At 41.1% G+C, this 25234-nt stretch overlaps 1 protein-coding gene across 1 annotated transcript; it reads left to right on the forward strand.

The window, feature by feature from the left end:
- The first annotated feature begins 3995 nt into the window (after positions 1-3995).
- LOC144937516 (uncharacterized) lies at positions 3996-24733 on the forward strand. The gene is made up of 8 exons (XM_078864760.1): positions 3996-4025; positions 15944-16047; positions 19426-19466; positions 22023-22103; positions 22838-22927; positions 23482-23510; positions 24309-24371; positions 24631-24733. The coding sequence occupies exons 2-7, from the start codon at positions 15963-15965 to the stop codon at positions 24325-24327; spliced, it is 345 nt and encodes a 114-aa protein (XP_078720886.1). The 5' UTR covers positions 3996-4025; positions 15944-15962; the 3' UTR covers positions 24328-24371; positions 24631-24733.
- The last annotated feature ends 501 nt before the right edge of the window (positions 24734-25234 follow it).

A 25234-nucleotide genomic window follows, 5' to 3' on the forward strand; every position in this document is an offset into this window, starting at 1 on the left:
AGACACACTCGCTATGCATGCCCAGATGCTCAGAATATGTGCACTCTTTATCCGATACTGTAGCTGCATGTGTTCTGCACCACGTGTTCCTACTTTGGGGGTTTGTCTACTCGGCCTTCCAGTCGTCATCATCATCATCAGCCACGATATATCCACTGCTGGATGAAGGCCTCCCAATCTGCTGCACCTCTCACAATTCTGCGATGCAACAATCCATCCAGCACCGTCACATGAACTGATTTCATTGCTCCGTCTCCTCGGCGACGCCCTCTCACCACCCCCAGCACCGCTGACTAAATTCAAGAGATGTATCTTCCACATGTGTTGTATTGTGCTCAGACGTTGCATACTCTGGGAATAAACAAAGCTGAGAGCATTGTGGTGGCGAGATGACTTGTATGCAATGCATGATGGGAGTTGTATACTCCTGATATTTGTGAGCACACCGTGTGTGCCAGGGGCGGTTTCTTCATTAGGGCGATTGGGCGACGCACCACCAATGTCATTCAACCACAGAGTCACGCTAGCCGTCACTGTGCCTCTGGATATAGTCCAATCAGCGTCATGCTACGTTCTGTGGAGTACCGCCTCTTTTTGGGCGATTTCCCTCCAGCTGAGACTCGCCCCGAGTGGCCCCATAGACTTACATTCAAAGATGTTTTTTTTCGAACGGGGGCGCTGCAATGCATTCTCTATGGCTTCCGGGAGGGCTCGCCCTAACGTGCTTACGTCATCATACGTGCTTACGTCATCATACGTAAGCACGTTTCATCCAACAATATAATTTGTCGCCACCTAGTGGAATCTTTAATAAAATAAACTTGAGTGGTTTGTTTTAATAGTGAGTATAGAAACAAACAAGATGTATTGTAAGAGTCACTTTATTTTTCATTAATATTAAAGAAGTGAAGTTGCCTTTACATGCTTAAGCTGTTAATTTATCCATTGCATGGGTGGACCTTATCCTTATCAATCATCCAGACATTTGCCCCCCCTGAGAGATTTTGCAGGGGCCGCCACTGGTGTGTGCGCTCTTATTTCTCATGGAAGGAATGCAGCAGACCACAGTTTAATGTTTGACTCCAATAAATTGATACACTTGTAGCTCTAGTTCATGTGGATTGTATACACTAATCACGTGGAGGACCCTCTCACTACATTTTGAAATACTTCTCACATTAACATGTAGAGCATGCGAAACATTAAATTACATGGCTGTGCATATTTACTGTATATAAACTCTTGTAATTGCCTCACTGACAGCGGTTCTAATGCTATTGACGATAGACGACTATTCTGAAGAGCCCAATTCGATGCACGTGGTAACCTATGGAAATAATTTGAATCAATGAATCAGTACATTGTCACTCTCCTCGTGGGGGCCGCTAGAGATATACCAGCTCCTGTCGAATGCAGGTCTTGCGGAAAGCGGTTTAGATCATGAATCAATGAACATGAATTTTGCACCCACTTCAATCCTGCACGTTAACCTTTACTGCTGGGTGAGGTGTGGCCCTTTCCCAGATTAAAGAGTTTGCCCCGGGTTACAGTCGATGTTTTGGTTTTGTGCGTTTTCATTTCTCTGCCAACATCCGACCTCCGACAGCGACAGAAGCTGAGCTCAATTCTCCTCTCTGAAGCCCCCCACTGACAACAGAGCAACACTCCTGGCAGGAAACATCCCAAGATTTGAACACCACATGCCAATAAACCTCTACATCGCCCACCCTGCAGAGGGCACATTAGCTGAAACGAATGTTTGGTTTCATTATTTTGTCTTTTAAAGTGTAAGAGAAATGCATGAAACTTGCTTGAATATAAGAGTGATGCATGCAAACTAGGGTTAAAAGATGCATTCTTTCGCTCCTCGCTATTATTGCTGTTTGTTGAAAAATGTGTATTTTAGGCTTTAGTGTCAAAAGCAAGCCAATGTTTTTTGGCTTAACTTCCATGCAGCGCTTCCAGCCTCCCGCGCGTGGCGCACGTGCGTTGTTAGCACCCCCAAGTGGAGACTTGGCCAAACAGGTTGAGCTATACTCACGAATACTATTTAGGTTTTACAGCTCGACATTTTATTTTTTCAGAAGAAAATGCAATCCCTATCATTCGTTGTCAGCAATGGTGGAGGAAAATAAGTTAATTAAATACGATGTAATTTCAAATCCAATCAAAACCATTATTACTATTATTATTATCTGGAAAATCAAGCAGGGGTGTGTTGATGATTTTAAATTCCAAACACGATGGTCTATGTAAAGGCTGTTAGATATTTACGCTTGTAATTCCACGAGGAATTCCAACAGCCATTGCCATGGCAATATGAATAGAAAAGGCTTTCTCAAGCTTCAATACGACTGTCCACATTCTGTTTCAGAGTGGGAATTCCCCACTTGGAAATTCAGGTCGGCCATGTAATTGGAGCACGACGCTCATACATTCCCTGTGGAATTGTAAAGACCATCAAGAATGCCTCCTCGGACAGCTTGAGATATGAAATGAACAGAATTCCCAACAGTGCCACTCAATAGAAACCCAGTCATGTGCATCAATGTTATGCGATGAGTGTGCTTTGCATGCAGGGTGGTCCAGATGCCTTGTGACTCCCAATAAATTGACCCCTAACCATTTTAGCTGCGCAAATTCATTTCTGTTTTGAATAAACCTTCCTTTAAAAAGGTATCACGTTTTAGAGAACCAAATTGGGTCACAAGACATCTGGACCACCCTGTACATTGTGAGTGTAAAAACCCCCATTAATTATTTACCTTTTCGCCATCTGATGTTTATCCATGCATGTTTGCAAATATGAACAAGCGTCACTGGCTCACAGATACATTTGATTATTATTATCTAGACCTATCTTGTTACGTGCAAATACTTTTTTTATGTTTGTACTCTCATGGACTTTTATGATGTTTCATAGAATGGAGTTTCCACGCTGGAAATATCTGTCGTGGGCGTTACTCACGGGACAGAGGCGAAAGCATTCATCGAGTGCGTTGACCTAATTTTTATAATCCCGAGACACCGCGAGTCACGTCCCTCGCGTTAACTCCTTCAGAGACACAAACACACACGACTCGGATCCTACATTGAAATACATTTCATTATTTTGCATTACAATAAATCAACAGCAAAACAAATGCGAGTATTTAAATCTTAACACAATTAACTACATTCTAAGATGTCCGATACATCGAGTGCTATATTAAAATAAAAACACCACTGCAGCTTAAATGTTATCGCAGTTACACGCTGCTTTTCACCGCTTCCGTGTGCGTGAATGTTCAAGACGACACCACGTTTGGCCTGACACGGCGTGTGTGTGTGTTATAGTCATAATCATTGCATATATGAGCGAACCTAGTCTTGTGCAAATGGCTTGGCCTATGGATAATAAATAACGTTACTTTGTTATACAATGCCTATGCGGTGCGTACAACAAAGGTTCACTATTCTGTGAGATGTGTGTGCATGTATGTATGGGGCTTCACTCTAGCTTCTGTATTCGTGGTAAGCTTGCAAACATCGTGAGTGAGATACGATTGAGTTGCTCAAAGTGACTTTTGGTGGTTTAACCGCATGGTGTCAGAAACCACACAAAGGGATGGTTTCTGCTCACCATGCAATAATACACAATACGCAAATGGTAGCGTAACATGACTTGCCAAAGCATACACTTGGATTTAGTTTTATGAAGTGTATGATATTAAACGAATGCTTTATTTTGCAAACGGAGACAGGCGTTTCAGCTGTTGTGCAAAAGTGTGCATCTTTGTGTCTAGTTCCCAGTAATCAAATGTTAATTTGCCCTTTTATTCTGGTGAAAGGGATCATATGTAATGGTTAATAACTGGGTGGCATATGGATTGTTAACACTGGATGATACAAAGGGGGGGCTGAAGGGTCACTCTGGGCGGGACTCTGGTCACCGCTGTTTCAAACGACGGAGAAAGAGAATGGGTCCACAGCCTCACTTAAGGGGATCGTGAGCCCCAGGTGAGGACACCCAGGGGTGTATTAAGGTAAGCCGAGTCACAGCATGTGAGCAGCCAGACAGAGTGGTCTCACAGGCGGAATCATAGTGGTGTTGTGTTTCGTCGTATATACTGCAAATGAAGCAGTTTTAAAAACAGAATCTTCAAAGAAGCCAATACACTAAGAATAATAATATTTGTGTTCAATAAATGTGGTTATGGTGCTGAATCAGTTTAAAATTTGCATGGATTTAAACAGCTCAAAGCAACATTATCAATCAATTTTCTAAATTACACTTTTAGTTGGCAGAATGTCATTTAGTAAGCCAGTCTAACTGTTTATATCTGTAGAATCAAAGCAGAAATCCATGATACGTGATATAAATTTTGCAAAAAAAGTAAAATCTGTATTTCAGGAATTGAGGAAAATTGATAACTATATGCAACCCTTTGGCAATCCAATGCTGAATCATGTGATTTATTTGACCATACTTCACCGCACCAGTCAATGCGAGTAGGTGAGGGGGGTGACCCAGGGCTGGTTCACACATGAATACACACCGGTGGTAAATGTGGCCAGGAATCCAAGCCCAGGTGGCGAGGTTTCTCGCACTGTGCACTCGCGAACACACCGCTGCCCCCCTGAGGCACGGTCTCACCCTGGTAGCCCTTGCCAAACCATTGAGAGTTAATGCTACCGGTTGTGAGATTGTCTACACTGCGTTTACAAAGCGTTATTCACTCATGAATAGCAGTGCAGGGGTTTGCATGCATACACCTAAAGGTAATAATGCTATGCAACTCTATATCCCTTTATTAACCCACGAAGATTCACGATGTAGTTTACAGAAGATGCATCACAGCCACGAGTTAACATAGACGGTGCCAAATGGAGGTCAATGCTTAGCCATAATGTTAATATTCCAGCCCGTTAAATAGGAATGAGATGACATGCTGGGAATGCCAGGTCCACGAAGGGTAATGATGCTCTCTAATGCATTTGACCTTGGCTGAGATTAAAGGGCAGGGTGTGTTGAACCACGACCATCAAAGTGCCTCTACATAGGCACACGAGCCAAATGCCCCTTGTGACTTGTGCTTGCAAACCATAAGTCAGAGAAATATATTTGCAGCCATTCACACACTTATTTACAGATATGCAGTTGCTCCAATCTAATAATAATTATAGTAATGTAGATCTATAAGGTGCCCGTAAACATTGGATCTCAGACTGCTATGCAGATCGATGAGGATAATAAGCGAGAAGTAACCAGGGAGAGAAACGACTCGAGAGAGAGAGGAGGCTTTGTGAAACAGGTGGCGGGGACTTCAAAGTCTGCACCAGCGCGACGAGCTCCTGAGCCCCGAGGGCTGCAGAGGCTGGGCGCCGTGCAGACAGCAGCCCGGGGGGCACCCCAGTGTGGGAGCCTGGGGCGCGGCTACGCTGAGCAGGGCATGATCGGTAACATCTCAGAGATCTCAGTGGACGAGTGTGTGGATGAATGAGCTCCTGGATGCATCATGAAGGGAGCCCACTTAAAGCTTTGAATACGAGTAGAGGAATCTTAGACCCAATGCGAGTTTGAACTGGAAGTAAATCTGCCCAATGTAAAGGTAAAGGTGCAGCCCTGCAATAAAAAAAATTGCAGCCTTTTTAATATTTTCTCACACCACTGGTGGTGGAAGGGCCTCCATTAAAAGGAACTCGATGGCACTCCCTTTGATGGTATTTGGCCTACTCTTCCACACTTGACCCCACTGTACGTGAGCTGCCGCTCAACTGACTGCGGTGCGCCCATTTAGTCTGCTGGGTGGACAGAGGCAGAGGGATTATCAAAACATTTCCCTTTGTTTTAACTGCCACATAAGGTGATCAGAATCAGAAACTTTATTTATCCAGGAGGCGATGTGGTTCTTTGTCAAAGATGTCCAGGAGGACGGGTCAGCAAATTGAACCAAAGACCTCTGGATTATGGGACCTCTGGATTGCAAGTTCAGTCTGCTAAGCGTAACAATGCGGAGTGTGTACAGGTTATACTGCTCACATAAAAACCCTTTTGTACGATCAGGAGGTCTGAAACGTTGTAAAATTAAATAGAACATATGTTTGTTTCAAACAGATCAGTTTAATGAAAAGCGTATCTGCATAAACATGTCACCAGTGTATTCGTAGCTATTTTAAAACCCACAGTTATATGAAACTCCAAGAAAACATAAGTTATGGTAATAGATTCACTACGTAGCTATGTAGCGGCTTTTTGTTATACATCACTACTAAAATTCATCCAGGTCCCATCAGAACATTTCACTCGGTGATTCATGAGATGCACACAATTGTAATTTACATACGTTAACTGATTCTGAATGAAAACTGGCTTGCTTAACTTCAGCATTGCATTCTTATCGTATGCTTCCGTCTTGTTCTGGGCTTCTACAGAAAGCGAGATGCAGAACCCTGCGTGTGCGTGTTTGTGATTTAAGCTGCAAGAAGCAGGTGGCGCGCGCAGCGGTTGTGATGGGTGTGTGACGTGTCATGACACGTGACTTCCAAAGGCCATCGCTCAAGGGAAAAGTCAATGTTTAATCTGTCAGAATTGCTCATCTGAATTTCACAACCGCAACATAATAACAAAAACGAATCTTGCAGGAACTTCATGACGAAGGGATGTCTTATCGTACAATTTTGATGCATTTTTCAAAGCGTTCATTTTTCATCGAAACTAATGGCAAAATAAACTTTGTTGCAAAATGTACCGGTTTTTTTTGTACGTAATACATAGAATACTATTTTAACGATTTCAATAACATTGATATTACTGCAAATTCTCTGGACAATGCAAAATAACTCAGATTCTCTTGCAACATGTCTGCTACATTATTGATCTTAGTAAGGTAATCAATTCATGCTCTTGCGATGTCCTGCTGTCCAGAGCCTGAAATCAAAAAGAAACACTAAACATCCCCTAATATTTTTTTGATTTAAAGCTTTCGTGACTGCAGGGATTCATATTCTTGGTTCTTTCATAAAGTCACGTAAAAGGGAAATAATAAAATAAAAAGCTTTTTTTGTTTTTTATTGTTTTATATATATTTTTTTTTATTTCCCGTGACTTTACCGAAAGAACCAAGAATATGAATCCCCTAAGATATACGATATCATGTCACTATTACATCTATATCGTTCAAATCATCTACAAAAGCTAAGCAGATGTGAGTCTGGATAGTGCCACCATCACGCATAAAACAGGTGTCACAGGATGCTGTGGGGCTACATTGTCAACAGAGGGCAGTGCAGCAAAATCCATGTTGTACTGTATTGTGTTCCAATGTCTATGCTCCTGACTTCACCAACCCACACCGGCCAGCATGGTGAGGCATAGTCAACCCCTATGACTTGCACGGTGATAAATGAGTTGTATGCGTACATGTATATTACACAGAGCACAACACGTCATGCATGGGTATGGAGGCAATCAATCATACCAATTATTACTGTGATATTTGCCCGCAGACTATGCAGAATCATTTTTAAAAGGATGTGACACTTGGAGGCAGACAGGAACACCCACACCCAGACTAATACGCATGGCATGGAGTGTGTTGGCATTTGTTGACGTCTCTGGGTAAAACCGTGGTGCCTCTGTTGCTGCTAATGATTCACAAGGGTTTGTGAATGTACACTTCAAGATGCCTGCTGTGCTCAAACAATAACACGACGCTGTGCTCATACGGGATGTGCCTTTGCGGTGCTGAATAAGAGTGGCGATTCCAAAACCATAGCTGTTGTTACATGACACACAGCGTTTCAAACATGAACAGAGCAGCTGTATCCATCCCATGCATTTCCAACTTAAATCATGTTTCTGCATCGCTTGTCACGTGCCATAAATAATACCGTGAATCTCAGGCATACGTGTATTGCATCGTTCACATGCACGCACGTACGCATGCATGATTGCATTTCGAAATAAACAATAGAGTAACTTCACAATAATGAGCTTTATGTAAATGTGTGTTTAATTAATGTATTTCAATTTGCATGTGTAAAATGTGAATGATTGAAGGATGTTAGGGGTATGGTTTCTGTATAAATAGCCCGTGTGTGCATATGTAATTTCCACACTCATAATTTGAATTAATTCAATGAGCAAAAAAACCCCACGGTATTGAAATAGTTTTATATATAGTACGTACTGTAAATTATAATTGAAATGTAAATTAAATACATGTAATGTGCGGCTAAATAAAAGTTGCCTTTACATTGCATTGCCATAATTTTGTTTATTGAAACTCTCAATGCATAAGGTGCCACTTAAGTTAATCAGTCTAAAGAAGTAAATGCTTTAATAAACATCTCACGCCGTGGAACGACCATCGGCGGATCACTGGAGATCTATTAAGGCTGTCGTGGTTTTTGAATGTTTGCGACTACAGCTGTTGGTGTGCAGATGACACCTGCTGGTATGTTTGTGAATCACCGTAAATCATAGCGAGTTTGGCAATAAATAATGATCATAGATTGTTCAAGTAGATATTCTGCAAAGTACATGAGGTGACTAGTTGAGAGGATTATACTTGAAAAATTCAACTCAGCATGACACTGGTGTCTCTCCGTGAGAAGGGTCACACACACATTACATTACAGCATCGCTGCAGATTTAAATATCCCAAAGAGGGAAGGTATACTGTGAAATGATATGAGATATCTACTGAAAAAACTCATTTGTCTCTGGGTGCCAAGATAGGGGGCACACATTCAGGTGTGAGCAAAGAATGGGCGGAGTGATGAGGTCAAAACACAAATAAGATGATAATGGAATACAGCCGAATTGAATCATCACAGATATATATAACCTTGCATCCAGCAGTGGACTGGACATGGCTGGCAGTGATGAAAATATGCCATACAATAAGCCCTTTGCAATTGTACTGTGGAAAACGGCCACTTTCGTAATACACAATACAAGGAACAGCAAAATGCTTTAGAATAATTAGGAAACATTGCTGCCTCATTAATTACTGCACATGTGTACTGTAAAAATACACCTTAGGGTATTTCTGGTGCTATGCAAATGTTAAACCTTAAGCTTTTCTACAAAAAACAAAATTGTCTAAACAATGTTATGATAAATAAAATGAAGAAAATTATAAAAATTCTACAAAAACTAATGCGCAGTTGTTTTAACGTTAGCTATTACATGACACTTAAAAACACATTTTTAAATGTCTTGCTGACACGAAAAAATATTCTTATGAACAAAACCAACAACGAATAAAAAAAAGCTTGGACAAAAAGTATTCGTGTGCACTGGTCCACATTATAATCGGGTGCGCGGACTCGCTCATCGGACTTCCTCATCTAAGCTGCAGATGCATCTTGCATCATTGTTGTGCTCCTCACACACTAGTCGTTAGTGCGCTGGCCAAGAGCTAATGATGCCCTTTGGGCCTTTAGAAAGTAGAGATCCGAGGAGATGTGTTGGCCTCTATCCCTACAGCATCGTCATTTCCAAGTGTGTTGCTACAGCCTCGCGTCATTGCCAGCTGACCTGGCTTCATTTCGCCCATCATTCATGTCCAATTACATTTTATCAACTGTAATAGTGCGTCATAATACGTGGCAGTGTGTTCACAATTGCCATCAATTTTACATGCCAGCATTAAATACTTTACTTATGGCAGGGCATGTAAGTCATCAAGTAAGTGATGTATCACTCTTATAGCCATGTTCCCAATGTGGTGCTGCCTTTTAATATGTGCTCTGGGGGCATTGTGGATGAGCTCATGTCAAATAAATACATTAAGGCCCTCCTGCACTCTAGATTAAAATGATGGCCATGTACTTTTTGTGTCCTGCAACTCTGGGTGTATTTGTGTTTGCTTTAGAATACAAGAGTAATGTTCACCTGTCAAGGGTAGCTTGAAGGTGAACTCGGTATCTTCAGTCACTGAAAGTAGCCGGAACTGCTGCTGCTGGCTTCAAAGTTGTAACTCATGGGTTCACGTACAAGTCATCTTGACAGCTGCAGGGTAATCACGTTTATCATGACATCTGTGTGCAAGAGCGTCCTACGTTAGACTGCTGTGTGTACGGGGGCCAGAAGTGACAATGAAGCTAATAGACATCCACATTTTATTGTGTATGCATGATGAACTTCTTTCGCACCATACGTAGTCAACCACACGAGACGGAGGTGCGGGGGAAGGACAAGCAACTAAACCCAAAAAGCAGTTGTAAAGAAAAATAATTTTCATTTTTTATTGTCCATGATGAACATTGGGTGCAGTTTTATTTCACAGTTCATTATTACAATATAGTTTAGTTCATATAAGGAATACATCACTAAATTGCATTGACAAGGAAAATGTACGGAAACAAATAAATTGTTAAACATACCTCATGAGTGAAGCACTTTATGGTTGCGAGATTGTAAAAAAATGTATTCTTATATTTGAGACAGTGTTGAAAAAATCTGCATAATTGTTTTAGATGAGAATACTAATTGTAATTAAGATAAGGCAATACAGGAGTACGTCCTATGCGAGTAAAACATGTACAGAATGCAGCAGACAGCAATTCCTTGCAAGGCAGGGAAATGCCCCACAAACCGCACGAGTACATGGAGGGACAGGGAAATGAAGTGAGTGCGTTAAATTGAAATGCGTTTTATTGATGACAATGTTCCCTTGGAACATGCCCCTGGAACATTGTCATCAAGCAGCAAACGTTTTTGAAGAACGTAGTTATCAAGAAAATGCCAAAAATGAGTTGGAAACCTCCCATAACATGCCCTCAATGTCAACAATGAAATCGTTTTCTTTATCAGGAAAAAGTCCAATCAAATATAGACATTTATTTAGCAAATATCGTACCAACAACGATGGGTGGAGCGGTGGCGCAGTGGTGCGCGCACAATGCCATACTCTACATCCAGTGACTGGAGTTCAATTCCTGATGACAGTTTACATCAGTGGCAAGCAATGTCTGTACTAGTCCCGAGTCTTCCCCAATCATCAACCCATTCCGACCAGCAATGTGAGGTATGGCTTTACAAACAACCTCCATGACCAACATGGTGAGGGCAGGCATTGGTCCAGCAGTGGCTATACACTAACTTCACACCATAACATTCACCTTCACGCAACCCCCTACTACCAGCCTCATCCACTGTCATGCTCCACCCATTCCTCCTTCATGCCCTGCAACATCGCCTCCTTGTCCTGCTCCCACATCTAATTCCTATCCCAAACCCGATCACCAACCCCTCCCATCCTTCCCTTATTTTTCCATTTGGTACCGTAGTCGGTAAGCATTGTCAAGTGCCTTGGTGAAAGACGCTTTAAAAATCCAAAATAGAATACAAATGTGAGTATTATTCATTCATTTGTATGACTAACAACGGTAATAGTACTCTGAATGCATTTGTACATTTCGCTTCATCAGATGCCTCTATATTGTCTAAGAGCAAAACTGGGTTCTTTATTCTACATACATTTTTTTTTTGTAAATGAATGATTGTTCGTCGGTTTGATTGTTTAATAACATATCTAGGTCCTTGTTTCTCCCTGAAACTTGTAAAACAACAGGGGTAATTAAAGTTGCCACAATAACTGGCAGATGCAAAACTGGGGCATCTAATTCAAATGCTGCGTTGCCCTTTCGTGCACTTACTTTGAATATAATTCTCTATGGAACTAAATATAAAATAATGGTTCCATGTAACAAGGAACCTATTTAATATTTCAAACAGCTTAAGTTGGCGTGGAGTGCGTAGTCACCTACTCTCTTAGGAGTAGATGATGGTATATTGCACTCTTAAAATATTTAGTTCATTAAAAAGCATCGTTTTATTTTCCCATTTCATTGCAAAATTATTTTTTAAATTGTGCTATGCCAAAATTAGTCCCACATGAAATATGTAATTTATTAAATGGCACATATAAATCTTGTATTTTTCGCATGCCAACTTCTTATGAAATCAGACAATAAGTGCCTTCCACATATGAAGGTAGATGAAATGAGAACAGGGCAGAGAATGCGACAATTGACATGGATACTTTCTGCCTTCTTTGTGTGAATTAATTTATAAACCTGCAAATAGATATTACAGTTTCTACAATAAAAGAAGTCAATGCAATATATTTCTCTCCAGAATACTTGAGATTATATTTCTTGAAATGTTATCAACATTTGATTGACAATTTCAAGGAGCAATATGTATGATGTGATTTTTTTTTACATTTCAATTATCAACCAGCCACTATGCCTCTCCTTTTCCAAAAAGTACATCTTGAGAATAATCCATTCATTTGTGTTTATTATTTTCCAGCATAAAACAGCAAACCAAGATTCAAGACTAATGTTATATTCTAAAGTGTACATGGATTTATAACGTGTACAATTTTGGCAAATGAGGGATTGCATTCCAGATAGGATGAATACATGTATATGTATATATGTGCTGCATATCTTTGAAATAAATCAACAACTTAAAAAGAGATAGAAGCTCGTCAATAAACAAAGCGACGCAGTCATGGCGCGGTGGCGCGTGCACTGCGCTCTGGACATGGCGACCTGAGTTCGACTCTCAGCCACGAGCCACTTTCTTTGGTTCAGGGTCCCTGCTGTGCTTCCCCCTTTTAATAAACCTGCACCGTGCCCTGACCGTGGTGGTGAAGTATGGTCAAACAACCCTCATGATCGGCATGGCACTGGAGGTCTTCATCCAGAATTGGATTGACAAAGGACTGTAAATTATTCATTTTAGTAATAGAAAAAAAAAACTAATATTCCTTGAAACATTACATACATTTACTGTCATCATGCCTCTCCTGTAAAGCACATTTTCTACTGTTATGCTATTGTCTTATCGTATATCGAGGATGAAAAGTGCAGACCAACATCCATAATTTCACCAATGACCAATAACCCAATAGGAAGTCGAACTAATAAGCTTAGTCAAATAAAATGACGGCCACTACTGACAGCATGTGATGATCATTTGTACATTTTTATTCAGTATGTTCCCGATTATAATTGTGATTTGATGGATGTTGTTACGTGCACATTTTTGGAATTAAAAAATATTTACGACTGTACTTCCAAAAAGCATTTGTTCCAAAAAAATGTAACGAACATACACAATGAATCTTGACTTAAAGCTTTCGTGACTGCATTAATTAATATTCTTTGGGTCTTTCGGTAAAGTCACGTAAATAGGTAAAAAAAATAACAAATTACAACGTTTCGATCGTAACACAAGCGATCGTAAGGATGTGTACATTTGTATTCGTTCAATCTCTTGAAATAACTTTTATTGTAATTCCGGCAAATGAAAAAACAAATCGGCTCACTTAAATGGCACTTATTGTTCAACAACTAAAGAAAGTACTTTTATTATAAGTGTTGTGCGCCATACATTTTTTTTTATCTCAAACTTGCCATTACCCATAAACCCTTGAGATGCTAAAGGATGTCTTAGCTTCAAATGCTTTTTTCCATTGGATTGTCAAAGTGACCTGTTAAAAGAATTGCGCAGCAAATGATTGCACTTCTGTGTCATACCACGTTGTGTTGTTGCCTCCCGATGTTATCGGCGTTACAATTGTACAAAGTGAAGGCCGGAACACCATGCACACACGGCACAATTTTTGTTGTACTTCGTTGATGCATTCCACAGCTCCAGGCTTAGGTTAAAATAGCGAAAGCAGTGAATTCTGTGTTGCGAGGTAAACTAAACTAACTTCACGTGAATTGTACAGTATTCATATCTTAACAATTCGCATTGACCACGGCTTCAGTAATTCCCAGCAGAATATTGTTTTGAATCTGGCCACAAGAAACTCTGGGCCACAGAGTTTATTCGATTAAAAATTAAGTCCATGTTGCCCAAAACATTAATGCGCCACATTTATCCAAAATGAATCCACGCCTTTGTATCTTCAAAATGTTTATCCATGACCAAGAGTATCGACGATTGAAGTTGCCATGGGGATGGTGAGGCAATGACGATTAGGAAGCCTACATAAGGTGTGTGAGCAGGGGGGGCCCGGGCAGTGCCGGTCGTCATCACGCGGCACGGCTTCCCGACAGAGCCACTGCCCCACTGCTGCCATTTGGACATCAAAGGGGGCTTCACCACTTGGGCAGCAGCACTTCGGAGTAAACTTCTGAGTCAACTATCAATACCAGAGTGTTTGCAGTGTTTGCCAACTGCTAGTATTAAATAAGGCAGCTGTTGGGCTCAGACACATTTAAGTCCATCAAAGTCTTTGGCGTCAGAGTGAAGAGTGAGTACAGCTCTTTACCTTGGAGGTTTTGTGTGTTTTAATCTCGAGTGCGTCGTGCCCGTGTCCCGAGTTGGCGTGACGCTGCTGTGTACGCCGTGCAGGGACATTGCTGTGTACGCCGTGCAGGGACATTGCTGTGTACGCCGTGCAGAGACATTGCTGTGTACGCCGTGCAGAGACATTGCTGTGTACGCCGTGCAGGGACATTGCTGTGTACGCCGTGCAGAGACATTGCTGTGTACGCCGTGCAGAGACATTGCTGTGTACGCCGTGCAGAGACATTGCTGTGTACGCCGTGCAGGGACATTGCTGTGTACGCCGTGCAGGGACATTGCTGTGTACGCCGTGCAGAGACATTGCTGTGTACGCCGTGCAGGGACATTGCTGTGTACGCCGTGCAGGGACATTGCTGTGTACGCCGTGCAGAGACATTGCTGTGTACGCCGTGCAGAGACATTGCTGTGTACGCCGTGCAGAGACATTGCTGTGTACGCCGTGCAGGGACATTGCTGTGTACGCCGTGCAGAGACATTGCTGTGTACGCCGTGCAGAGACATTGCTGTGTACGCCGTGCAGGGACATTGCTGTGTACGCCGTGCAGAGACATTGCTGTGTACGCCGTGCAGAGACATTGCTGTGTACGCCGTGCAGGGACATTGCTGTGTACGCCGTGCAGAGACATTGCTGTGTACGCCGTGCAGGGACATTGCTGTGTACGCCGTGCAGAGACATTGCTGTGTACGCCGTGCAGAGACATTGCTGTGTACGCCGTGCAGGGACATTGCTGTGTACGCCGTGCAGAGACATTGCTGTGTACGCCGTGCAGAGACATTGCTGTGTACGCCGTGCAGAGACATTGCTGTGTACGCCGTGCAGGGACATTGCTGTGTACGCCGTGCAGGGACATTGCTGTGTACGCCGTGCAGAGACATTGCTGTGTACGCCGTGCAGGGACATTGCTGTGTACGCCGTGCAGGGACATTGCTGTGTACGCCGTGCAGAGACATTGCTGTGTACGCCGTGCAGAGACATTGCTGTGTACGCCGTGCAGGGACATTGCTGTGTACGCCGTGCAGAGACATTGCTGTGTACGCCGTGCAGGGACATTGCTGTGTACGCCGTGCAGAGACATTGCTGTGTACGCCGTGCAGAGACATTGCTGTGTACGCCGTGCAGGGACATTGCTGTGTACGCCGTGCAGAGACATTGCTGTGTACGCCGTGCAGAGACATTGCTGTGTACGCCGTGCAGGGACATTGCTGTGTACGCCGTGCAGAGACATTGCTGTGTACGCCGTGCAGGGACATTGCTGTGTACGCCGTGCAGAGACATTGCTGTGTACGCCGTGCAGAGACATTGCTGTGTACGCCGTGCAGGGACATTGCTGTGTACGCCGTGCAGAGACATTGCTGTGTACACCGTGCAGAGACATTGCTGTGTACGCCGTGCAGGGACATTGCTGTGTACGCCGTGCAGAGACATTGCTGTGTACGCCGTGCAGGGACATTGCTGTGTACGCCGTGCAGGGACATTGCTGTGTACGCCGTGCAGGGACATTGCTGTGTACGCCGTGCAGGGACATTGCTGTGTTCGCCGTGCAGGGACATTACTGTGTACGCCGTGCAGAGACATTGCTGTGTACGCCGTGCAGAGACATTGCTGTGTACGCCGTGCAGGGACATTGCTGACTCCACCATGAGGCACCACCAGCAGCTGATTCTCCTCCTCTCGCTGCTGCTGCTGATGATGATGTGTCCAGTCTCACTGCTTCAGGGTCAAGGTGAGAATGTTTTGAAAACTGCAGCCCACGAGTGTCCATGGATTCCTCAGAACAGTTCAATTGGCTTCAGTAAAAAAATATAACGATTTAATTCGTTTTCATTGTGATTCGTTGTACGGTTGTTGTTTTTTGTTTAATGCAGAAACTATTTTACGTTGTTTTATTTTAATATTATGTAGAAGTATATTGTTATATATATATCAATGCTAGACATTGTGCTTTTGGAAACTGAACTTAATCATGTATCTAAAGTACACAGTTTTAAATCAGTAAAGTATTTACCTCGAATGACAAAGATCAAAGACTTGGGAAACCCGCATGTGGTGAAAGTGGAATAAGAGGCTTGAGGAGGTCCATGCTCGGAATGACACTGAGAGACAGGAAAAGTGAGATCAGAGCGTCTACGCAGAGTTAAATACACAACACACACCGTGCGCTTGGCCAGATGCCGTCCCTACAACACCGGAATGACGAGCACCAGATTAACCACGGACTGGTAGCCCGCAAAGGGAACATGGCCAAGAGGACATCCACCATAGACATGCAGAAATAGAATCGCCTCACGTGCAGGCAACTCGATGGGTTGTTTTTGCATCGCAAGACCACAGCGATGGCTTGAAGAGGCCTCAATGCAGCAGTGGCTAGATCATGGATGATGACACTGATTTACAATGTGATGAGCAATACAACTTATCTCTTTAATTCCCGCTCGTGGTGAGGTTTGCGCTTTGTGCTTTTGTCGCATCCCTTGCTGCTGAAACAAACCAACACATCATCAACTGGACAACACCCAACTCCGTGTCATATATTTTACAAAACCAGAAATTAAAATAGTTAACCTCGCCATTAGAATTGCCTACGTGTGATCATTACATCTCACAAGGAACTTCACTTGCATGCTCACCATTACAATGTATCTACAAAATATTAATATGGTTCATTAAATAAGCCTGGATTCATTAGGTTGCCAATAGGAGATACTGGTGTTGAGCAAATCTGCATTTGTGTGTTAACATACGATAACTAAGCAATGCAAACTCTGGTTATTTCGGTAAAGTCACGTAGGTATAAAATAAATCACGACGTTTCGGGCGCAACTCCAGCGTCCATCATCAGGTGGGAAAGCATGGTCTGCTGCTGAGGTTGGACGCTTGTGTTGTGTCCGAAACGTCGTGATTTATTCAATTTTATATCATACCTACGTGACTTTATCGAAATAATTAAAGAGTATGGATTCCTGCAGTCACGAAAGCTTCAAATCAAGATTAAGCAATGCAACTTTTACTCGTCACCTATGCGTTATGGCATTTGGAATAGAGGATTGTGAAATGATTGCACCTCCGATCAGCACGGTTGGCTAAAGAGGTTCAACACACACGTACCATTAATTGTATTATGCATTAATTAGCTTACTTACATGAACCCGAGTACCTGTCACAGTACCTGCTTTCACCCCATGTTAACAGTCGTGTCGAATGAACGCTAAAATGCACATAATGAGTAATGTGGATTGATGCAGCAAACTATGATGACTCATGTGCATTAATGCTTTACTCTTTCATTTAGTTTAGATTTAGCCAGCACGTAAGGGAATTAAGTCCCACTAAACACAGGTGCTCATGTGGAAATAATGGTACAAATTGTCTGCTAATTACACCTGCGGTTAGACAACTCAGGATACAGAGCTACTGCGTGTTATGAGCTCAAGAAAGGCTTTCATGTAAGTTGGGAAAAAATTACCCTTGAAACAATTTAGGTAATAATATAAAGACGACTTTAAGATGTTGTGCTTAATCACAGTAATGGGAGCAATGGTTCCCTCGCCAATTTTACGTTGATGCTTACCAGAGAAAATACGTTTAATACTTGTTTGTGTTATATTAAGAATGTAAAGCACTATTTAAAAAGCTTTAATTGGTGTGGCTTCACCCTCTCTCCCTTGCGATGTTTTTAGATCTGCCTCTGCTTTGTAACTTTTTACGTGAGAATACCAAATAATTTGAATGTAAAATGCCAGGCATTTTCTGCCCAGCAAACCATTTTCTACAAATCCTGGCCATTATCTGCTAAATCGTTGAGAATCAGTCGAGATTGACTCTTGGTGTCAATTTAAATTCATGGCTCCCCAAAGTAATATATTTTTCAGTCCCTAAAGCATGTTATCCAGTCGATGGATTTCCACCATATAACTCAGCTAAAGCCATTATCATATGCCATTGAGACCTAACTAAATGCCCTGCATTGGATTTTTAATAAACATGAATGTATATCGCACCGTTACCAAAAGCCTTCTCAACCGCTTCTGAAGTCTCTGAACTGCAGTTAATAGCCATCATCAATCCACTGCTGGATGAAGGCCTCCCCAAATTTCTGCCACCTCTCATGATCCCATGATGTAATAATTATAATCCACCTAGCATCTGCACACAAACATATGTATATGTGGGATATACACATACAATATACCCTACTCGCCCCATTGGGCCTGATTAGCTGATCCATGCACCTAATTGCCTTTAAATTGTTACTAAAGACGAGATGACGATGCAATATTTTGTAATATTGCAATTTATATATGTTGCCATTGACCCAAAGCGTCTGATCCCTGTTGTAAAAGCAATATCAGCAGCGATGGATTGTTGTTTAACTTCCTCGTATGACACCTGGAGATGAATTAAGGAACTTTTAGAACCTTTATCTAATCTGTCCTACAAATATCCCTAATTTATTTAACTAATGTATAAGATATTTTAACTGATGAAATAATAACTGTAACTTAAGGGAAGGGTGCTGCCTGAAATGTCTTTCTAACTGCCACTGTTGACAGAAGGGCCTCCACTCGAGGCAGCTGCAGAGACCGCGTCGATTGGGTGCTTTGGTCTACTCTTCCTTGCTGGCCAGGCATACGATTGAGAAAATAAATAATTATACTTTATTACTAAATACGATATTGAATTGCAAAAGAACAAATACATTCAGGAAAGAAATATAATACAAGTTATAGTGTTATAAGCTAAACTAATACAAATTAAAGATTTCACAAACTATTAACATAAAATGTAGAGAAATGTGAGGAAGCAATAATGCCCTTTACCTATAAAGACTCATTGTGAGAGTAAATCAGCAGACCAATAGTATGGAATAACACTCGGAACAACTCGAATGTTCAATCCATTGCTGTACTGGCAGTCTAAAAGCTTTCAATATCTGACAATATTGGGTGCATTCAGGGCGAGTTGATCATATACAAAAATGTCAAGACATATTGCTGATGCACACATATCAATCGCAGCTTTCAGCGAAAACGGGTTTACTGTGGCATGCGCATAACCTGTATTGCTATCCTAACCCACCCTTATCCATTCCATCAATGTACAGATCACCAAAAAAGGAACCTAGTTGGAAGAATGAAAAACAAGGTAAAACATTGGTTGAGCTCAGTATTATTTGTACAATGACCTATGCACTGCCATGTTCCAAACAAAGTATATTATGTCCTTGTATTATTCTTGGGTGCGAACACTGATTGTTTACCACTGTTTTAGAATCGGCCGCTTCACTGCCCGAAGCTATAGCTATTTCATCTGGATTTAAAATCTGTAAGACTGTATTTTAATAAACAATTTCACATGCTCTTGCATATTTTTTTTCTTTTTGACACAATCAGCATGGCTTTAAACATCAAACACCATAGAACCACGACACATAGCAGTAAATGTGTAGACATATGTAACAGAGTACAAGTCATTAAAGTGCTTAATTTAATTAATGTTATAGCATATTAATCCGTGCCACTATGCCCCTCATTCCGTAATAGGGCCAGCAAGTAAGTTTGAGGATTAGACATACAAATAGACTAACGGTGTGATCATTTTGTGTCTCCTCAACAAAAATCTTTGACAATTCCAGATTTAAAGCACAATTCCAGATTAAAAGCACATAAATGTCCCAGTCGGAGTTATGATCAAAAATAAGAATTGCTGAACTTTAACCTATTGTGCAGTGGTAGCCACAAGGATCAAGGAAAAATAGGGATTTCCCTGAGCTGTATAAACCCCACTCCCGATTGCTGGATCTGGTTTGCCATGAATATCTGGATTTTGACTATATTCACGTTCAAATGTCCCAAGGACATGTAAACAGCATCTTAATTCGTTCTGTCCGATCTCACAGGCCAAAGTATCTTTTTTGGGGAGATATTTGAAGCTCGATGGTTTGAAACGCCTCGGAAATTTTGCTAAATACTTGAATTTGGGCCATGTGTGTTCCTTAAATCAACACCAGTGACACTATATGCACAAAAACATGATGTATGTCTGCGTGCAAATGGATGACACCACAATATTTCAATCAGACATTATTTCCTGTATGATAATAAAGTGAGTTAAATGAACACAATTGTCAATTTTTGTTAATTGTGCTTGTGCATCGCTGCCAATGCAGCTTGCACCAAATAATTATTAAAGCCTATGAGGGAGCAGTAGGTAATTGGGAAGTACACTGCGATATATACCTGGCCACCTGCAATCTATATCTGGTCATGGCCAAGATAAGTGGCGAGTATTACCTGATCCTGTCCTGGATCTCTTCACCAACCCACAAAGACGAGCGTGGAGAAGCAGCTAACTGAAAAATGGCTAAAGGGTACGACGGAATATATTTTTTTAATCATACAAATTGCATATGCAGTCCATAATTACCAAGATTTGTAGGGTCCTTTAGGAAATACTGTATGCTCTGTCGAGACTTCGCAAACTACAAATCTTGAATATAGCTGAAATACAGTAAGGTACTGTGGTTTATTATGAAAGCGAATTTCATAAATACGCATTCAAATACAATCTATCAATACAGTTAAGAGTACTAAATTGGACTTTATTATAGGCAATCATAATCATATACCGTACATTTACAACCGCATGTCATTCCACTGTAGGATACAGGCCTCTCTACCCTGTTGGTTGACCATACTTCACCACACTGGTCAGTGCAGGTTGGTGTAGTGGGAGGCCAGGCACCAGTCCATGAATCACTTGCCACTGATATTAAACTTAGCTCACCAGGTTTCAGAGTGCAACACGCTAATCACTGTGTCACAGTTGCACCCTGTAAATAAACAGGATAAAAAAAAAGAACTATATCATTGACATCCCAAGGTTTCCTTACACCTGTACAGAAATTACAAACAACAATGTTCATTAATGTGTCACCTCTTGATACAGCGGCAGTAAAATAGTTATGTTAATGTAGCACACGTGTAATATATATGACCTTTCTCTCGTCTCACCTATTGTTGTGCTTCGATATCTAATTACCCCCCCCCCCAACTAATACTCGTGACACATTGCAGGCAAACAGGTGTCCTGCCAGAATGTAAATGACCTGGTAATAATGTAGGCCATTATTGTTGTGTTGACATACAAGTGCTTTTGTGCAGACAACAGGGCTATTCAAATAACGAGACGAACGTGTGGAACCATGTAGTACGGTCCTTGCAATACCAAACTTTGAGGCTTAATTATCTCTCGGTGTTTACTATGTAAATAGCTCTTGTGTGTGCCTTGTAAGCATTTCATATTGACGCAATTATTTGGCCAAGTAATTGTGCGGGAATTACTTGGTAATTGACTCCCAAGAAATACATTATCTTGTATCATTATTGAAATTGAAATACTAGAAAAAAAATACTGAAAACACGTGGTAAATTGTGTGAAATAAAACAATTGGAGAAACATGCGTAAATATTTAATTAAATCGATACTTACAAGATATCAATAAGCACATTTGACAGTGAAACATTTCGGACAGCATTTACAAATGGCTAAACACAGTGTTTTTGGCATCTTTAAAACTAAATTATGATCAAGAGAAACATTTGCCAACACTTACATCAGCCGATAAAATTGACATGGGATGCTGAGACCTTCTAACATATGGGATGCGCTTTGTTTTTGTGAACGCGTGTGCCGCTACAGGCAACAGTGTCGCATCCATTTATTGACACAATCAGAAGTCTAAAGGAGAGTATCTGCAAACGGTCTTCACCTCTTGTGAAGGTAATGTCATAGACGGGTTGAGTCGAGTATGTAGTCCACGTATCGTACATCATCATTGTCTCTCATTTGTGTCAAATCTCTCATTTATTTCACCCCAATCTGACCTCATTGGGCACCTTCCCAGAAACAAACAAGGGTCTCACTCCTAATAAGCCATATCTAGGATTCTGTGAATCAAGGCATGAAACCAGACACTGTACTATCTTTGGTTCTTTCGGTAAAGTCACGTAGGTAGATAAAAAAAATTGTGTGGCGATCGAAACGTCGTGGTCTATTATTTGTCTACCTCCGTGACTTTACCGAAATAACCAAAGAGATACTGTACAGTAAAAAGAATCGAATACAATAATTTTTTACATGTTTTTTATTCATGCCTTTGCAGAACTAAACTTTTTCACCGAAGATTTAGATGATTTTCAAAATTTGTATGCTAAGAAAACACCTAATACAGGCAACAGTCGTGTTGAATTTGGTGAAACATGGTGCGATTATAAGTAAATCAATATATTAACCTTCTTATGTCAACACCTAATCATTATCTGTTGTGGTCAAACTTTCCTTTGTAAAATGGGTGAAAGTTACCTTTTTGTAGTTACTCGATTGTTATGTTTATAATACAGTACAGTATTCCATAAAAACTCCCCGAATTAATTGAAAGAACTTGGGCAGCTATACAGCACACAAGCGACGCGCTTTCCGTTTCTCTGTATCGAAGAGAGTGCTGTATTATGCAGGTCATTTGGAGAATGTGTTCCACGCCCACCACACAAGCGAAGAAAATTGCGGCATCAAGGTTGCTGGGAACAGGAAGATTCCTTTACAAGGTACATGAGTGTTCTTTCATTTATATAAAGAGTCAAACATTTCCAAGGTAAAACTTGCATTCGAAAAAGCTAGCCACACATTTCCACCTTCAATATGATTTCAGACGTAAAACGTTGTCAACCTGAAACACTTACATTCTGAACTTGGGATGTCCCAAAGTGATATCTAATTGTATCAATATCGTTCTATTGAATATACAGGATATATAAAGATGAATTCATGAGAATATCGTGAACATTTGGCTTTCTTTCAACATGATCTCCATTTTTGTCTACGCATTTCCACCAACGTGAAACTATGGAATGGCTAGGAAATGTCCCGGTTGGGCAGGGAACAGTCATGTTTTAAAAAGGACTGTCCCGGCGATTGTATAATCCCCTGCTGGATGAGGGCCTCCCTTTGCTGTGCACATCAAGGACGTTATATTTTGCCATACTTCAGTACCCTGGTCAGGACTTGTTGCATATTTTAAAAACAGCTTGTTTTTAATGATCAATGAAACAAGGAACTACTTTACTCTGTATTCTAATTATGCCCATAATTATCTCTGTAGCCACGCAATGGAAGAAGAAGCATTCTCCGGTAAGAGGCCATCTATTGTAAATAAAATAGTTTCTACTTCTGCAAATCGAATAAATGCACCGATAAAGCATGTTGCTGCATGTTGACAGCAAAACAGAAACCTGGAAAAATGTATACCATGTGCAACACAAATTCCACAGAAATGAATATAAACACTCGCAGCTCTTGGTGATACAAATTGTACTCATTGAATTAATGTCAAGTATCCAATATATTAATAAAAAATGATACATTTAACAAATGTAAGGATGGCAAAAAACTGTTTTTCAATGCTATTGAGGTCATTTATTTAGGAATCGCAAGCATTGTTTTGCTTTGTTTTCTTCTCAATGCATTCAACTCGTGCTATCGTCATCATGTCATCTTACTTATATTTCTAAACTAAACTATTTACACTCGTTTTATTTTACCAGTTATATAGCTTTTTTCTGAAGCGACCTGGCCACAAATGACAGCCCAGTGAAAGTGGCTTATTATGTGGAAATGTATCGCAGCCAAATACTCGAAATGCATGTTTATTCTAAATGTGGAAGGAAAAGCCGGAAGACCCAGATAAACATTCACGTGACCACGTGGAGAACATGGAATCTCCAATTATACAGGTGTCAAGGTTGGGATCGAACCCACGACCTCCTGCATACCAGGAGAGGGAGTTAAAATCTTGCCACCATGGCGCCCCAAATTAATTTCAGAAAGTAGCGAGTCCTTTGTGTCTGAGATTTCCCCGCAGAAGGATTGCCCTTTTCTCACAAGTCGCCTCCTGACAAATCCCTTGAGTGGCCTTTTTATTCTTTCCAGTCATTGGTGCCCGGACTGAGACCATCATCAACTCACTCACTTCAGTACCTCGTTTAATCTCAGGTGGCTGCCCTCACAATCACGCACTTGGGCAAGGGACAGATTAATTGGAAAGTATTTATATTTTTTGTAAATATCTGAGCATGTCGTGTTAGTCTTAAATGTACCTCAGTATCTCGTTATACGTTTGCATTACCGAATTATTTAACCACAACTTCCAATGAATGTGATCTATGTACCGTTCTTCACACTATGCAGTGTTGTTTTACCTGCTTATGTTGTATAAAATGACTGTTAACTTTTCCTATTCACCTCACTGCAGATAAAGAAGACGAAGAGATCATGAAAAGCTTGCTGTTGTGACGGTCTTATTGGCAGGATGCTACTGTATATTCTTAGGTTTTTTCGGTAAAGTCACGTAGGTAAAACATTAAAATTAATAAAAGTAAAATAAAATAAAAATCACGACGTTTCGGAGGCAACACAAGCTTCCGTCTTCAGGTGGAACCGTCACAGCCACGACAGCTGTATCAAGTAAATGAGAGATTGCAGGAGCTACCACTCCTTCTCCAACCATTATATAAACGGAGTGGTAGCTCCTGCAATCTCTCATTTACTTGATACAGCTGTCGTGGCTGTGACGGTTCCACCTGAAGACGGAAGCTTGTGTTGCCTCCGAAACGTCGTGATTTTTATTTTATTTTACTTTTATTAATTTTAATGTTTTACCTACGTGACTTTACCGAAAAACCTAAGAATATGAATCCTTGCAGTCACGAAAGCTTCAAATCTAGAATTAATGCTACTGTATGTTAATCTCACTCTCCAGTTACACTGAAATATACTCCTAATGACTGGCATCATTATATTACCTGAAATGATTGCATGCATTTAACTTTGACATAAAATATACATTTGGCACAATA

This window comes from Lampetra fluviatilis, chromosome 19 (assembly GCF_964198595.1).
Source record: "Lampetra fluviatilis chromosome 19, kcLamFluv1.1, whole genome shotgun sequence".
In the NCBI taxonomy this organism is placed as follows: domain Eukaryota; kingdom Metazoa; phylum Chordata; class Hyperoartia; order Petromyzontiformes; family Petromyzontidae; genus Lampetra; species Lampetra fluviatilis.

Excerpts from the sequence above, each read along its gene's own strand:
- LOC144937516 (XM_078864760.1), top strand. The coding sequence starts at position 15,963 with ATGAGGCACCACCAGCAGCTGATTCTCCTCCTCTCGCTGCTGCTGCTG. Across the intron at positions 19,467-22,022 it reads TTGGAAGAATGAAAAACAAG|GCAACAGTGTCGCATCCATT; the intron begins GTAAAACATTGG and ends GTGCCGCTACAG. Across the intron at positions 22,104-22,837 it reads GGTCTTCACCTCTTGTGAAG|GTCATTTGGAGAATGTGTTC; the intron begins GTAATGTCATAG and ends TGTATTATGCAG.